The sequence below is a fragment of the Vicugna pacos genome, chromosome 3 (assembly GCF_048564905.1).
Source record: "Vicugna pacos chromosome 3, VicPac4, whole genome shotgun sequence".
NCBI lineage: Eukaryota > Metazoa > Chordata > Mammalia > Artiodactyla > Camelidae > Vicugna > Vicugna pacos.
The window spans coordinates 46591430-46610088 of record NC_132989.1 but is presented as its reverse complement, the minus strand read 5'-3'; the positions used below and the strand labels follow the sequence as shown (position 1 = coordinate 46610088).

Sequence of the window (18659 nt, the reverse complement as noted above, 5' to 3'; positions counted from 1 at the left end):
TTTCTAGGATAGAAAATGTCATTCCACTCTCTAACCATGCCTCTAAATTTACCTCCTATTCTCCCAAATATCATAAATCAATATATTCCATGACTGTTTTCCATTAAATTATCTCAATGATTGGTCTACACTGAGAAGAACACAGGAACTATACCATTATACCTTTATAAAACTATTTGACACTTTTAAAAAGCATGCTTCTTCAGGTGTGCCTCACATTACAAAACACTGAATAGGAGGGGAGAGTATAGCTCAAGTGGTAGAGCATATGTGTAGCATGCATGAGATCCTGGGTTCAATCTCCAGTACCTTCATTAAAGAAAAAATAAATAAATAAATAAACCTAATTATCTCCCCCTTGCAAAAAAAGACCCCAAAAAACAAAACAACACTAAATAAACCTAAGTGGAATGAACTATGTGCAGCTTCCCAAAACACTATGCCAAGTGAATTTATCAGTGAAGCAATCTCACTAAGACACATTTTAGAGAGCAAGGACAAATCAACACTCAATGCGGACCTCTTAAACTCCTTCATAAAGCAAAGAATACATCAATAAAAAAGAACAAAAAAATCATCTCCCTTTTACATTCAAATTACATTAATCTGAAATCATTTCACCACCTTATATTATTTTGTGTATATATGTACAAATACATATATACATATGTGTGGTGTATTGACACACACACAGACACATGTATAAGCTCTCCACGTAGACTAAAATTCTAAAAATGGAGATTGGTACAAAAATTTATTTTATATTCCACATTCTTATAAAGATGATTGATCATAACTTGTTCAAAGGAGAAGATCTGTGGCAACCAAAGATGTAATGTGCTAATTTGATCTCCAATGATATTTTATTAATTAGCTCACTCAATATTTACAGATCATTATCCATTCTGAGTACTGACCATTCCTAGGTATAATCTACCACATTTCCAAAAAAACAGCAAAAACAAAAAAGGCAAATATAAATATTTATGTTTATTTTACAAATACCACATGCTAAAAAATAGAAACTGGAGAAAAATCCATATTTTGTTTGCTTTGATTTCACCAAAATTTGTGTATCAGATCAATAATGAACTACTGACCAATCTGATTAACTAAACTGGAAAAAAAAAGACCCTCATTTTTCTACAAATCAGTAGCCTAAAACACAGTTATTTTTAAAATCAACATAAATATTTAATGTAGTTTCCCCCCACACAAAAAAGCTGTTATTAAATCAACTGTACATCTAGCAAAGAAATTTAGTACAAGCATCTTATCCTTATGAAAAATGACAATGGTTGGATTTATTAAATTATTACTGATACTCTATACTGATAAGCAAAATATAAAGGTCATTTGGTAAGGTTAAAATTCACTTACCTCCATACCAAACTAGTTATTAGATATTCCTGACCAACTACCCTTACCAACTGTAAGAGAAACTTTTCTATCCTGTACAACGAGTCACAAGAATTGCTACAATTGCAAACCAAAACTAAGAAAAGACCTCATTCTCCATATTTATGAATTTAATTTATAAATTGAAGATATAAAATGCAAGGGACCAACATGGAGATATTGTACCCTCAATCTAAAGATCTAAAAAGAACATGAAAATTCAACAGAGAATGTCTTAAAAATTAGATTTACTTTTTTTTAGGATTTTTTTTCCTTTTTCAGTTTTATTAGGTAGAATTATTACAGTTTGACTGCACATAACACATTATATTGCATGTAAATACATATATTCAGTACACTGCACATTTATTTTAGTTTACATATATGTACTGACACTGTTTCTAAGAACAGATTAGAGCTTTAGCTTTTTAAACTTACATATAAAAGTTAGATTTAAATAATATCAAGTTTAAGATCAGAAGCATACTTTCCTTAGATTAATTTACTAAATTTGACTCTTCAATAATACATTAAAATATTAAAGTACTACTTATACCATTCATCAATGACCTCTTTAGAAATTTATTTGATTAAAAACAAGTAAAAACTAAACAATTTATTGTTTCAGCATATATACATACATAACAAATTGGGGGAAATGGTAAACAAAATTCATGATAGTGGTACTTCTGGTTACTTCTGATTACCTCTGAAGAGGAGTCAGAGATGAGAGAAGAAAAGTATTACACAAGTAGATCAAAGTTACTGGTAATACTCTACTTCTTAGTTCAGACAGGAGGTCTTGAGTGAATGTTAAATAATTTTTAAATAAATTAACTTCTATAAGACAATAAGATCACGCATGGACCAATTATGAAAGTATGCCATGAACCAAAGATTATAACTAGTAAAATTTTATGTTGCTGAGGTCTGTTTTGAAAAACTGACATCTACTCACAGAAATTTACCTTCTACAAATGTTTCTTCCTAACATTAATATTAAAATATCAGCAAACTCAAATCCTTTTTGCAAATATTTAGTTGAAGGGCAGACTGGAAGAATGCCCTCAGAGAACCAAGAGTCAAACCAATATCACTCTCCTCCTTAAATCAGAGCAATGTGATCATATTGGTTTCAGTCTGCAGTCCTTCAAAGGCAGTTCAGGGCAAACATGTTAAAAAATGATCAGAAGCAAAAATAAATGAGTCTAATATATTTAGATTGTGTAATGAATCTGTATTAATATTTCTTAACTTTCAAAAGCTTCAAAAATACAGAATCTTAATTTATAAGACATTTTATTCCAAACAAAATTAATCAAATAAAAATTGACATCAATGCAATGGCAGCATTAGAATTCCTAAGTCAAACTATTTTAAATGGAGACCCTACGTAAATATATTTAATGATAAACAAAGTTTACTTCAAAGCCATGTCAGAAATGTCAGTATTTATAAGTATGCTCAAATATATTATTCCAGAATTCCTGAAGCATAAAATATATCTATAGCTAACAGTAGCCTAGAAGCCAAATATTAATTTAATGTGAAGGTAATATAATATGTTTTATATTCTTTTATATATCTAAATATGTAAGTGAAGAAGATTTACGTTACCCAAGAGTATCAAAAACAAACAATTACGGGATTTTAGGCAAAGATGAACAGACAAATTATTAGATTAAAATCAGTTTTAAAATGCTGAGCCACTAAGATTCTTTATTCTTCTTACTGGAAAACCAGTAATTTCAAATAAATTCTTATTTCCAGAATTTAAGGACAAATGACTCTTAACTATGCACCTGAATGAGATTCAGCAGTATTTAAAATATCAGAAGTTGAAACAGTGAAATCTACTAGCAGTCAAATATTTGCTCATAATGTGAAAGAAAACACCATAATGGAAACTTTTGCAAATATGCTTCAATTGTCAATTTATCCACACAGAAAGCTAATTAAAGATAAAAATATCACCTTCTTCTAGGCATTAGTCATATACCTCTAAAAATGAAAAAGCAGGGAAAAGAACCACACATACAAAACCCCAATGAGATTGTCTCATAAATTTTCTTTCAATTGCCTTGATTAGAAAGGGTTACCTTAAGAGAAGATATAACAATTTATAATAATAATATAATAATAATAATTTCCCCACTTAGAGGGAAGAGTTAATTGAAGTTTTTGAAATTACTTAGCAAGGCAACTTCCAACATTTTACCATGAGGGTCCTACTATGTGCCAAGCTTAGCACTATCCACTTTGTATCTACCTTTAATTATATAAATGTTCTAATTAGTTAGAATTATATGCTTGAAAGAAAGGAATAGTTTGGTGACTTCTAAGCCTGCAGTATGCAGTTTTGAAACTTTCCTGTTCATTAGTACTATTTCTAAATATATACTGATAACAAAGTTAGTACGGGTAAGTTTTAATATTTTATTCAACAGAGAATGACTCTATAACTTCTAGATAATTAAAGTAAAAAATTTAAACACTCAAACTGTTCAAGAACTAGGAAGCAAAAATCTTCTGTACTCCAGTTAAGCTTCCATTCTGACTTCTAATTCACTGTACATCAAAGAAAATCAACTTGCCCTGACACATGAGGACTATTCCCTTCAGTGATCAGGCAGGTGTTGAGGCCAGAAAGAGAGCCTATTTTCCACAGCCCTTTACCTTGTTTGATCACTGGTTACTTTTGATCTGACACTGCCCTCTCTCTAGTAATGACTTCCCCCTCATAGACCCTACCTCACATCTGTCAGAAAGAATAAAGGGCATCAAACTGAGACCTGACAACGCCTATGGGCCATGCAATGGGCTGCCAACTGAATGCTCCCCAGCTCCCACAATTTCCAATTCAGTTTCTTTTGTTCTGGTAGGTACAGGGTTAGGGTACCAATGACAGCAGAAAGGATTATGCACCAACTGTGAAACCAAGCCTTCTTGAATGTGTATCTTTTATCTCTGCTTCTTCATCTTCTTAAATGGTGCAAACTTCATGGTGGTTACTATGAAATACATATTCAACAAGTGCAATAGAAAGTTTGTTTAAATCCTTTTCCAGTGGAAAACAAAGGACACAATGTATTGTAATTCAACTATAAAGGTTTAAGGAAAAAGTTTCAAACCCATAGTGTGACAGTAGTAAAGGCCAGCTATCAAAGAGCATGTTAATAGTAAATGAAACCATAAAAGTTTTACGAGGACCACTACTTAGTGCCATATACTGTCTAAAATGGAAAGGTCCCCTAAAACAATGCACATATTCAGAAGAGGCAATCATTTCAATTGTTAATTTATAGATTCTCACACTAATTTGGTACTAGTCAGTACTGAAAATAAGTTCTAGTCTTGTTTAAATAATGTGTACAATTAAATAATTAGGTATACTTTTTAAAAAGGTATTAATAACAATCATTTTAAATGCCAGAAATTAGAAAAATCAGGTCAAATATTTTAAAACCATTTTACTAATAATTTTCCAACTATCATTAAAACATTGTATGAGTTCTTATACATTCATCAATAAACAACTTTCTCCACACACACATACACAGGTAGACAGTTCATTACCAGGCATGCAATAAAAGAATCTGCAGGAAGCAGGTTTAGAGGCCTTCTAAGTTCACTTTTAACGTCAAGTCACCATTTAAAAAAAGGAAAATTAGAAGAAGGAAGTGCATGAGCAATAATATATCCATGCAAATGTAATGTACCTTTAATATTCAAATACATAAAGACAAATAACTAACCTTAGACATGTACAAATACTGAATTTCAAAGGTTAGAGGTAAGCATTAAGGTGATTACAAGTTGATTCTAATAAATATAGGAGGTTAGTTTCTACAACAGCTAAAGAAAGATATGCCTTGATGGAGAGAAAGAGAAAAGGCACTCATGTCTAAAGAATTAACCTGTGACACTGGGCAAATCCATGCACCAGACTGACAGTGATTTATCCCTATGGAAAAGACTATATGTGAAATACTTACTATTCTAACACTAATCAGTAATCAACACAATTATACTCTTCTTTTAAAAAAAAAAGTCTGTCTTGACTCTGTAATCTAAAAGTATCATAATATTAAGTATACTAGAAAAATGTGCTTATGTCAGATAGACTTTAACATATGAAAAGATGATGCCTACACACACACTTGGATTGACTTTACAGAAGACAGTCATCTAGCTATACTAGAAAAAGACAGCACTTCTAGATTCAAAAAATACAACTTAATCCAAAGTTAAACAGTACAGCTGGCTGACTCAATACATGCCCATTTTTCTTTTCCCTTAAGTTTTCCAAATGCCACTTAATCCTCCAAGAAAATGAAGAAATAAACTGCATTATTCTAACAAGATATCTACTTATGCTTCCTTTGGAATATTCTTTCCCTAATTTTTGTTTCTACAAAACCAGTAGAATATATTTAAAAACAAAAAGATAATAAATGGAACCAATTTATGATATTCAAAACTAAGAATTTTCTAAAAAGTACTAAAAATTTTTTTTCAGTGTAATTTCTGTGTGGTATATTATGCTCAAAGCATGCAATATCAATGTTCTAACTAAATTTAAGGACAGATATGCATGATGCATTTTCTTGGTACAAAGCAATCAAGATATATATCAAATATTATATTTAATCTACCTATTCCTAATCGCAATGATAAAAACAAGCTCTTCCAAACAAACTCAACCACAGAGGCAATTTAACTTTCATCTTTTTAAGAATTAAATGATTAAATATGACAAAAGAAAAAGGACCACAATTCTGAGCAGTCTTAAGAGATTGTTGTTGGGGTTACCTGAAAGCAAAAGAAGGAAAATGCACTGTTAGAAGCACTAAAACAACTCAAATATCCTTAATGGGATGTAAACCAAGAAATGGAAGTATCTAACAGGTAATTTGCAATAAAAAAAATTTTAAAGCCACAAGTTTCAACAGTCACTTTTAAGAAATTATTTCCTAAAAACCACTTAATTCTTGAAGAGGACATATGTATTTGGATTTTGCTTCCTGAAACTATCACTGCCATTCTTCTGGTAAGAATACAAATGAAGAAACTTGATACTGCTATAGAATGAAACATATTTCACTAATTCAGTTATAAATGAAAATTGAATCTTATGTGCTAAAAGCTATGTTGTATGTACATATCAAAATATAAATAATCATATTTATAGTTACTGGCATGTGCCTCATTAAAAATATTCATTTTTAATAGCCTTCTTTTTGGCACAAAAAGAATTTTTCCAGAACAAAACCAAAAGGATTTGAGTATATGATGGTTCATCTTAACAGTCCTTTTCAGAAAATTTACAACTTTTATGTATAAAAAAATTAATTTTTAAGAAGTCTTAAAAACTAATGATGTAATCAAAATTGACAAATATATAGTCAGTTATTAACTACACATTTTAAAAAAGGACAATCTCATCCCCACTTTCAAGGAACTTACATGACTTAACTGAAGCCTTGAAACCTACAACAAATTATCAATGGATTATTAAGAAATAATACAAGAAGCTGATAGAATATTAGAAAGTAATAAATGTGATAGAATTCTTAAAGAATGTTTGACCGAAAAATAATATTTAGCTCAGCTTGAACACATAGGAAAGCAAGATGACAAGAGAAAATGAAGAGTAAATGAACAAGTTGAGAATATAATGAGAATAAAGACTAGTAACAGGCAATCTTTGAAGTTAGACACTACAGATTTCTGAAATGATGAAAACAGTATTTTAGAAAGAGCATTTCTGGGTTGTGAATGTGATAGTCAGTCAGTCTTTGGAAATGTGTTAGGTCATGACTAAATGCAGTGGCATATATAATATACCTTTATCTTTCACACTGTTTTCCATAAAGTTCTTCACTCATAAGTTTAAAACAATTATAATTTATGAAATGTAAAGTAGATTACATAGTGGTACTGCCTATGATTACATATGATTAAAAAACTTATTAAAATATCAATGAAGAGGGGTATATACACATGCATATATAAAATTGTGTCCTTTGAGAACTTAAAACTTATGAAATAGCAAACTACTCAATATTATCTTCAAATATTTAAAGTTAACATTAATCTAGTAAACAAACATGGAATTTTATTTTGACTCCCATTCCGAGAATGTACAAATAAAGCTTAACCTAATTCTACCACACTCTCAGAGAATTCAAAACAAAAGGCTAGCATAAAATGATGCAAATAATTTTATAATATGTAGGCATTCATATGGGCATTTAAATAACAATGAACATAAATATATACCTTCCTCTTTATTTTCTCAGAGTCATATATTCAATAGGAGGAAAATAAAAGATGAGAATAATCACTGAGATACAGTTCCAATTAGAAGGACTGTGATTTATAACTATTTTTCTTTGGGTTACAAATTCTCAATATATTCATTTATATATCATATTACAGTGAGTGATAAACATCTAGATTATATGCTTAAATCAAAAACAGTCAATGAAAACCTGGCAATAGACACTACAAATTTTCTATCCCTAAGAACTCTCCTGAAGTAACTCACTTCTATCATATTTTAGAAACCAAAAACAGTGAAGTAGAAAACCCATTAAAGAAAAATACTATACTGATCTTTTCTGCAACCAAAATTTGATGTGGCTCCACAAAATAAGAAGCAATAAAGTAAATGTCAAAATAGTACAGATTCCATCTGGTCTCAACTTCTCAGCTACTAAAAATGAGAAGGTACCCCCCACTCTCTTACCCCAATACTCTCATCTGGGCAACTTCGTTTTTAGTCCTTTAATAAGAACTTGAAGAAAGACAACAAAAGAAGACAATATAGGTAATATGAACAAGCAAAATCTACAGCAGTAATGGGAACAGTACTCACCAGACAGGTTGCCTAGATGTACTTTCATGACAAGGTTTTTTTTTTATAGTAACTATAAGAAAATGCATCACCTGGTAGCCAGATTCAACCATAGTATGTAAAAAAAAATATATATTCAGAAAGGCACATCTTTAAAAAAAAAGGAAAGAAAAAGAGAAGGAAAAATTCTTCTCCCCTTAAGCCTAATCACTAAACTAATAAATGGGATTAAGTCTTGGATATCCTAAAACACTAACAGCTCTGTGATAGGTGGATAAAGAAAAATATAAGCCAAAACTTCTCCCTCAATCCAAACAATACACGTCACTTGTTGACTCACAGTCTAGACAGGTAGTTGAAGAAAGTGTGTTCATAAATGACAGGCTTAATGTACTCCCAGCATTCCACTGCCATCTAACCTTATAAAGTTTCTATTTGCTAAGTCTAATGACTTGGCTCTTTATCTCAACTCACAATCTACTGTTGCCAACACTTAAGAACAAAGACTGAGACAGCACTTTCACATTTATGCTTAAGAGATAATTTAATTTGCCCCCAATCTCTTTCTGATTTTTTTACTATACACTCCTAAAAAAAGTGAACAAGAATTACATTTTTTAAAAAGGATCTAAACTACAGAATACATAAGCGGAAAATAACATCAGCAAAATAACTGCAACACTAGGAATGACCTACCTACTATAAATTATAAACCCAAAACAAATTGGATATTTTTAGTAATCTACAATTTGATATTTTTAAAAAAATACGTAAATATTATTTGGAGTCTCCTACTTTTAACTGTAACAAATTCTGCATTATTAACACTGGAATATCTATATTAGAATTTTTAATACTAGGCTAGCTTCCTCCTGCAATCCTGTTTGCATTTGAGCATCTCCTGTCATCAGTTGATAGGCCCCCAAAGTTTGTGAACTAATTTTATTATTAAACTAATATAATTAGTTAAGTAAATATTGTGATTAAAAAAAATCAATGCATTCCGAAGAAAAATTATTGGATATTATCAAAGTCACTGCCTGCCCTCTACCACACTGGTTCACAAGGGAAGAAAAATACACACACACACACACACACACAGACTCACTCTTTATGGTTTTCTATGCCATTCGAATGACAGAATACAATTCAGTTATATTCTTACCAAGATACATGATAAAAAGATACCTATAGGAGAAAGATACCAAAAGATTAAAAAGAGAGAGAGTAAGCTCTAACAAAGAATATACTATAAGTAAAAATGAATTCATTCTATAGATTGAAAAATCTGCCCAATAACATTTTAACTTTTTTCAAGTTATTTGCCTGTAAATTAACTTTTGTTTTTAATTAAAGTGGATCTTTCAAATATCACTGTACAAAATAAAACTAATTTTATCAATGGTAAGAATGTATAAGTCAATGTAATTCTAACAAGAATAAAAGTTATATTCTAGTTGATCATGTTGTTACAAACAATTGTCCCAGGAAATACTTCTTGAGAACATTAATGACTTTGGCTAGAGAAACCTAGTATATGAAGAACGGCATCATTAATAACTAGGTCAAATAAATGTACTGATTTGAAAACTTAGAAAACTATTGACACTGCATCTTTAACCTGTTTTTCAAGCTTTTATTTACATACGTAAATCCATCTTCTCTTTAAAGCATGTTCCCCAAATACGAAGGAATACATTTTTAAAAGTATGTCCAATTCAGTAGCCATTTGTCACTAAAACATTTATTGAATGTCTGTTATCTGCCAACATATGGGTGGATGTGATAAAAAGGTAACTAGATACTTCCCACCCTCAAAGGAGTTGACAATCCTTCAGCAAGATACACCTGTAAACCATAATTTCAGTTATTCATGGAGGGCAATTTGGTGTGATCTAGTAAAATTTGAAAATGTACCTATCTTAGCTCCCTTTAATTACATTTCTAGATATGGATATTAGAGAAATTCTCACAGATAAGCACAGAAGACTTACACAAAGATTTTATTGCAATGCAGCCGTTATGGTAAAACAATGGAAGCAGTAGAAGTGTCCCTCAATATGATATGGATAAACAGGAGATATATACATATATAGGATACTAACAGTTTAAAAGAATGAATTACATATTCATTATGGCTAGATCTCAAAAACAGCTTAAAAGTAAAAACGCAAATTGTAGACTGACAAACTTTGGCAGACCAGATATTTAACCACATGATATCAGATATAAACTATCTGTCATCATAAACTAAACAACGCTGTTCATGGTACCCACTGTGTATTTTAAACTTGTTTTTTAAAGCATTTTAGATCATCATAGTAGTTGCCTCTAGAAAGAGATATGGGATAACAGGGAATACAAGACAAATGAGACAAAGTGTATTTGCTTTATTAATTTAAGAAGAAGAAGCAAATTTAACAAAATGTTAACAACTGCTGATGTCTAGGTGATGGGCCTAAAGACGCTATTCTTTTTATTATTCTGAATTTTTCTTAATTTCCTCAAATTAAAAAAAAAATACAAAACCAAAATAATTTGATCACATTTCACATTTGCTGAAAAATCCCATGCTGTAATCTCAATTACCAAGAGACACACAAATTTGTTACCATGACACCCAAGAAACTTGATAACCTGGTCCCTACCTTCCTTTATAGACCCAACTATAAACACTTCCCTCACCACCCTGCTACAAACCTACTCTTACTTTAACACCCACCACTCACTAAATATTCCACCTATTTTCCTGATGCCTTGTCTTTGTTAACGTTATTTTTCACAACTGCAATCACTTACCCCTCAAAAATGTTTGTTTGCATCACAATCACCGCATCACTATGTATCATTCAAAATCCAGTTCAAATGTCACCTACTGTTTATAGGATTTAGTGATTCCTCCCTAATCCCTCACACAAGTAACTGTTTTGCAAATGGCATTTCCATAGCACTCATCACTAGGAAGGGATATCTCTTCCAGTGTATCTCTTTTTTTAATTCCTTAGTAGTGCCTGGCACATAGTACATATTCAAATGTTAACTGCACTGAATCAACATCTGAAATAGTGTTAAGGAACAGAGTAGAAAGTTAACAGTTCATTAACCCATTACAATTTCCAATAAGTCTACTGGACAAAAATGAAATGGTATTTAGCTTCTGAATCCAAATTTCACAAAAAATACAAAATATTATCTTTCAGCCAAGTAAAAAATTTTGCATAAAGAGAGTAATTCTACTAGAGTTAATTATGTTCATATTTGTATAGGACTAAGATCAACATTAAACACTATCTTGAAGACAATTTTCCTCTTTGATAATTTTACTAATTTTCCTAGAAAAGATTTCAATGTATCTCCATTGGTACTAGCAGCTTCCCCCGAAATCAGCTATCATCCTAGCAAAAGGATCTTCTGCTCACGCTAATAATCACCTTCCTCCTTTGATGTCTCATAGCACCTGGCAGTGAGTGTTTTAAGGGGGATAACACTTTTTGGAAATTACTGCTTGGTTCAAAGGCATATGGATTATCTCCATCTGTGATGTACCCACGCAAAGGGCTTGAGTACAAAGGTTTGGGAATCTAACAGATCTGGGTTAGAATCTTGACTTTGACACATAACTGTTGTTATTTAACCTCTCTAGGCTTCAATTTCCTCATCTGTAAAATGGAATAGAAATAAGGTACCTCATACTGTGGTTATGAGAATCAATTATGTAAAACTACATAGTGTCTAGAACATTACAAACACTCAAAGGAGATATCTATTATTAAGTATTTTCAAATATCAACAAATGCCACAAAATCCTGAAATGTAGTATACAATAATAAGATGAAGTTCAGTTAACTTTAGATCACCTTCTTTAGAATGCTACATTCATGCATGACTGTTTACTGGAAACTACCACTCTGGGTGTAAGTAAATGCCTCATCAACTATGAGAGCAAAGGGCAATGAAGGCAAATATATATCCTGGGAGCTTTTGGAGGCTGAAGTGAGTACTTACAAAATGGTATCCCTCAGAAATGTATATTATTTATGTCTGGGATTACAAGTAAACTCACTTCACAAGGAGTATTTGAGAAATAACAGGAAGAATTGGGGGTTAATGGGGACCAAATTCCTTAATATATTAATTCTAAGTTGAAAGGTAAAAGAGCCAGAAAATGTAAGCCTTCATATAATGCTGAATTAGTTACTGCTATTCAAGCTGTGATGCAAATATTTACCTTACTTACCCTAGTCGATGATAACGTGTCTACCAGTCTATTCACTTAGCTGCTGCAACAACCTCAAATCACAGCAAGCAGTAAAAAAGAATTAAACTGTGGGTAACTAACAGATGAAATCAGAACATAGTAAATGATACCAGGCACTGACACAGCCAATTCAAACTGGTAGACTCCAGAAAGTAAACTCTGATATGGAGAGGAAGAAAAAAAACCTTTAATTAAAGGCTTCCTTTGTTTGGGACCATACATTTTGTATTTTACCTCAATCTCATTTAGTCTGATCCGCAAAAGAACGTGTCTAAGGTAGTATTATATCCTCTCTGTAAACAAGGAAATGAAAGTACAAAAATTAACTAACTCAATCACATGATTAATAAACAGTAGGATTAAGGTATAAATTGAGCTCAATTCAACTCAAACTTAAGTGTTTGCCTCATTCATCCCTTAAAATGCTACCAGCCTGGAAGAAGGAAGCTAGAGAGGTGAATTTAGATCCTACCTCACACATGTAAGCATCCCGAACAATAATAAAATTAAAAACAGTAAAGAAACAATGATATAAATAAGGTTACAGCAGGAGCCAAAGGACTCTGGAAGATGGCACAGAATTGTAAAACTAGTAAAATCGATTCACCAGGAGTCTGAAAAAATAATGGGTCACAATTATCTGTCAGGAAATCAAGTTTTAACCAGAAAACATTTATAATTTCCCTACACTTTTTAAAATCTATTCATAATACATTATTATTTTGTTGGGTAATTCAGAAATCTATCCTAGTTTCACAACTGTACAGAGTAGGTGTTTAAAAAAAAGACAAATAAACGTAACACATACAGATCTATATCAAATATGTTAACTCCAGGACTTAGCATAGAAGCCATTTTCAGAATGATAAAATTCTAGTACTTTGAAACATCAAGGTGGGTAACAAATGACAGATAACCCATCTGACTCCCATTCTACAACCAAATAAAAAGCTGCCCAAAGAGGTTCTGTCCAAAAAGCAGAATCTGAAGCAAGGAGAGCAAAGAAGCAGAGAGATATCTATAATAAAATTTCTAGATCATCAGTAACTATACACACAAACTAAATATGGCTTTAAAATAATTTCATAGCCAGTACCATACAGAAGTGATATAAATGCTATACCTAAAAGAAGACAGACAGTTGTGCACAATACACTAGATTCTCACTACTGTTGTATTCCTCAGATCTTTTTTTATAGTCTACACAACAGCTTTACAGCAAATACAAAATACATCCATGTAGGTGCATGGCACTTGTCCCACTCAAAAATGACTAAAACAAAATCTCATTCTCTGGAGGGAAGGTTTTACATGTAAGTTCACAATTCTTTGTCTCACCATAAATCCTTTGAGTCCTACAATGTCAAGTCACTGTCCTCACTTTCTCTCTGAATAAAACTCTGTCTGATAAATACAGGAATACTTTCCCTGTTCTAAAGTTTACCTTACTTATGGTGCCACAAATAAGAATGTTCAAATATCTTGCTACTTCGTGTAACACAGCAAGTTCATCTTGTAACATTCTAGATACAACTAATACTTCATAGTTTTAAAGAAAATTTCCCATTAAAGCCACCTAAAGAACAAAATTAAAAATAAACCATAAATACCTGAAGAAACTCTGTACAAGCATTTTATCTTTATAGTTACATCAAAGACACACAAGCTATGTCACTGAAATATACAAAGACAATGCTGCCATCTAAAGGCCAAGATAAAATATGAAAAAATGTATACTCGGTGAAATACTGTCAATGTATATAAAAAAAAAAACCAATGTGGTATTTTAAAGTCAGCAAAGTTTATACTTACAAAAAAAAACACTATGCTATGATTATCTTTAAGCTATACAATAAAGCTCTAATACTCTTTTGAGAAAATTCTTTTTGAGATGATTGATTAGAGAATTAGCAAAATAATCTGGCTAATGATCAATATCTGTACAGGTAAAGTTCTTGTGGCATCCTTTCAGACACAATATTCTCCTAAGTATCCCTATTAGTTGCTATTGTAAAATATTTATCCTATTTAATGATGTTTATTATTTCCTGTCTATAATTACATATGCAGTATAATTTTATATATATGTATATATAACTATTATTTGCCTTTAACCAGGCTATTATTGCTACTTACCCTATTTAAAATATTTGTTGTTAAAGGACTAAGAATATTACATCTCAGAGTGAAAAAAACCCGAACTACTTAAAACTGTAGCTTTGCAAGTAATTTAAGTATTTCTTATTTCATAAATTCTAAAAATACAAAGTTCCTACAGAAAATTAGTTATCAATAGTTCAATTGTCCAGCAGAAGGAGTTCAAATTATTCTAAATTTTCCTTTCTAAGAAATTAAATGGAAAGAATTTCATTGAATTGAACTTCACTTAAGATTTATCAAAATTACTTACAAATTTGCAATGAAATCAAAATGTTTACTGAGTAACATTACATACTGATTCTCTTAGCATTTAAGTATATAACATCCTTCTAATGGACTGCAATATAGAAGAAATTAGAATATAACTAGAACCTTCAAAACAAAATTAATTCCTTTGGGAAACCACTGACCAAAAAATTAAATATGTCAAGAAAAAAGTTTCTCTTGTGTTTACTCAACAAGAAAACAAATACTAATCACTCAACAAATATTCCCTTTATGTGAGGAATATAAAAATTATAAATTGGGATTACCATCCTTTATCTTGAGTGTAAAGTGGAAGCCAATGGACAACAAATAAAGTCAAGATCTCATAAAAGCTACTAGTTTTTTATGGTTTCCTACAAGTCAGAGTTTATACAAGGCAATTTAAGGACATTATGTCATTTAATCCTCAAAACCACAACCTGCAAAAATACAAATACTAATAACCTCATTTGCAAAAGAGGTTCAGAGATCTTAAGCAACTTTCCCAAAGTCACAATGCAAGTGGATACCAGGATTTAAAAATTCACTCTCTCTGATCCAAAAGATCTTATTCTCTCCATGAGTTCATACTGCCTCAAATGTGATTATTAAATTTGTATTAAATGTAAAGTGGAATGGGAAATATTTTTACTATGTAGTTTCAGAGGAAAATATAATTCTATAAATATAATTTTACGTGGTAATAAAAGCATTTACTTTTATTTCACAGTGGTTCAATTTTTGTAACTGCAATCTTTTTTTTTTAAAAGCAGTTTCTCATTTGAAGTGCTGAAGCTTCTAGAGATTTTCAAAACTTAAATATATAAGATGTATTTATCAAATTTTGTAAAGTAACTCAAGGGCAACAGAAAAGTGTCTTTATTTTGTGGATACCACTAAAAAGCAAGACTTCTTTGTAAATATGCTACATATCCAGGGTCACCTTGCCTACATTTTAATATACACTATTTTTCAACATTGAGAACACTATTAGTGCCTCCCTAGTGACAACTTTTCTGTTAACCTGTACTATAGACCTTTCAAATAAAAATTAAAAGGATTTGGAGTTATCATTCAGCCATAAAAAGGAATGAAGCTCTGATACATGCTATAATATGAATGAACTTTGAAAAAATTTTGGCAAGTTAAAGAAGGCAGACATTAAAGACCACATATTATATGATTCCATTTATATGAAAGGTCTAGAACAAGCAAATCCATAGAAAAAGAAAGTAGATTACCAGTTGTCAGGGGCTGGAGGAAGGGAGACTGAAGAGTGACAGCTAATGGGCACAGGGTTTCTTTTTGGGGTAATGAAATTGGTATGGAATTTGTGATGATGATTGCACAACTGTATGAATATACTAAAAAACACTTAATTGTACACTTTAAAAAATGTGAATTTTATGATATGTCAAGTATATCTCAATAAAAGAAAACTACATGGCTTTAAATATATTTATATAACACAATACATGTGAAATGAGTTACATACACATGTGCTTAAAATAGAAAACCTACATAACAACCTAAGAACTATAAAACTATAAAAACTACCTAAAAAGTACCAAGATTATCAGCCTCAATTTATTGAATCCCATTTTATACCATACTAAGTGAAAGGCTCTATTTCACAAGTGTGTATCTTCCTGAATATTAAAAATTCCAAACTACCTATAATTACTACAATCACTAAGGTAATCAGAAGGAACGACAACCACATGCTTCTTTGGCAACCAAATTTAATTTTTTCCAATTAATTTTTTCCACTGTCAGAGTTTAGGAAAAAACATACTAGCATATGCAAATGTAGAATTTTTAACACACAAGTAACACAAGCACCTATACAGTTACAAATCAACTTATAAAATCATTATTTTGAGAAGATTCTTGCTTTTAAGTATGATTTGCCTCTAGACCACCAAATGAAAATAAGCAGAGAAAAATTTATAAGCTAAGTTACAAGGAATTCAAGAGTTAGAAACAAAATGAAAAACATGAGGATGATAACAAGTACTTACTAATTTGTTTTCCTGCATGTATATTCTTTGTAATTTCAGACAGCCCTTAGCTATGACGATCATGCCTTCATCTGAGATCTTGTAACACTGGCCGAAATGAATATCTTTGAGTTCTCTGCACTTTGAGCCCAGCTGTAAACAAAGAGATTTGGCTGAATGCTCCGAAAATAACAAAGGTAACATATTTCTAGTGGGATTTCCATATAGTTTTTAAAATAACCATACTAAAGTTAAATAATTGTTTATAAATAGCTTTTAAAATAAAAAAGAATGTAGGCAAACTATAATTTAAAATAGTGTTGGTAAGCCTTTTCACCTTCTACTTATTTCCTTGCTTCAACTGCCTCACACTATATGCCCACCTAGGTGCCTGGATTCCTTAACACTCCAAATTTGTATATTTCTCCTGAGTCTTTTTATCAGTCATACTATTAGACTGAGTGGGACATAAGTCCAAGGACTAAAACAAAGGTCCAAGAAGTGAGACAAAGGACCAGTGAATGAATGAATATTTAATTAATGAGATCTACTTCTAGTTCTGACTGCCTCAATAAATCATTTTTCTCCATCAGCTAATTTACTCTGTGAAAGAGAAAAAAGACTCAATATGCTATAGCCAATATTCTAGTTGATACTTATTTTACACACTTATTGCATAAACTGAAAAAAGAAAAAAGGACTAGTGATTTCCTGATTGAAATCTCAAAGGTACCTTAAATAGTTACTGAACAGGTAAAATATTCTCCTTAAAAAACATTAAGTATCACAAAGAACAAATTACATACATTTCTTTTTAAAACCAACACTATAGATGATCAAAGCAAACTATAAGTAAATGTTGTTTTATGAGTATTAGATATGAAGAGAGTTATCTTACAGATAAAATAAGAAGCTTTTGTAAAAACTTATATAGCAAAAATTATCTAAAAAGTTACATGAAAACAATAAAACCCAGTGTTGGCAAAAGTTCAAGTGTGCTGATACACCACTGGTAAGAGTGTAAATTAGTACTAAAAATCCTATTGAAGGGCTACTTAGCATGAATAAAAAAAGTTTATAAAATTTGCCTGAAAATTGTATGACTCAGCTTCTAAATATTTACCAAAAAATTAAAGATGTATGGATAAATGGATAGATATGTAGTAAAGAAAGCATACTAAAATGTTAATTATACAATCTACTTAATGGGTATATTAAAACTCTTTCAAAATTTTCATATATTTAAAATTATTCATAACAGACTATTGGAATAATTAAAGGTGGTAAGATTTAGCTACAAGAAACTAACACAAGGTTTTTTTTTTAATAGCAAAATACAGAAAATAAGGTTACAAATTATGGTATTTTCATAAAATTGAATATTCTATAGCCATTAAAATTAAACACTTGACAAATAAAAATGAAAACTGTACATGTTTTTATAATACAATTAAATTTTTATAAACAAATCATACATACTTAAATATACATATGTTATAGAAAAGAGATGAAACATACACCAAGGTGTTTACAGTGGTTATTTCTGATTAGCACAATAAAGGGTATTGTTCTTTTTCTCTTTTCTGCCTATCAATCTTCTTACATCTTTTAAAAAATAAATACTACTTTCATAATAAAAAAATTTTCAAGTTCTGTTTCAAGTAAAGTAATAATATTATCAGAAAGATAAGCAGTTTCAGTTATTTGTCCAGGGATAGTGATACACCTAGATTACACT

General features: G+C 30.8%; 1 protein-coding gene across 2 annotated transcripts in view; it reads right to left on the bottom strand.

Moving 5' to 3' along the window:
- The window catches only part of FBXL17 (F-box and leucine rich repeat protein 17), a 433532-nt gene that overhangs the window by 381297 nt on the left and 33576 nt on the right, over positions 1–18659 (bottom strand). For both annotated transcript variants that reach the window (XM_006207989.4, XM_072958311.1), the window contains exon 4: positions 16943–17074. In XM_006207989.4, coding sequence (XP_006208051.2) covers positions 16943–17074 — 132 coding nt within the window. The remainder of the gene's footprint in view (positions 1–16942; positions 17075–18659) is intronic.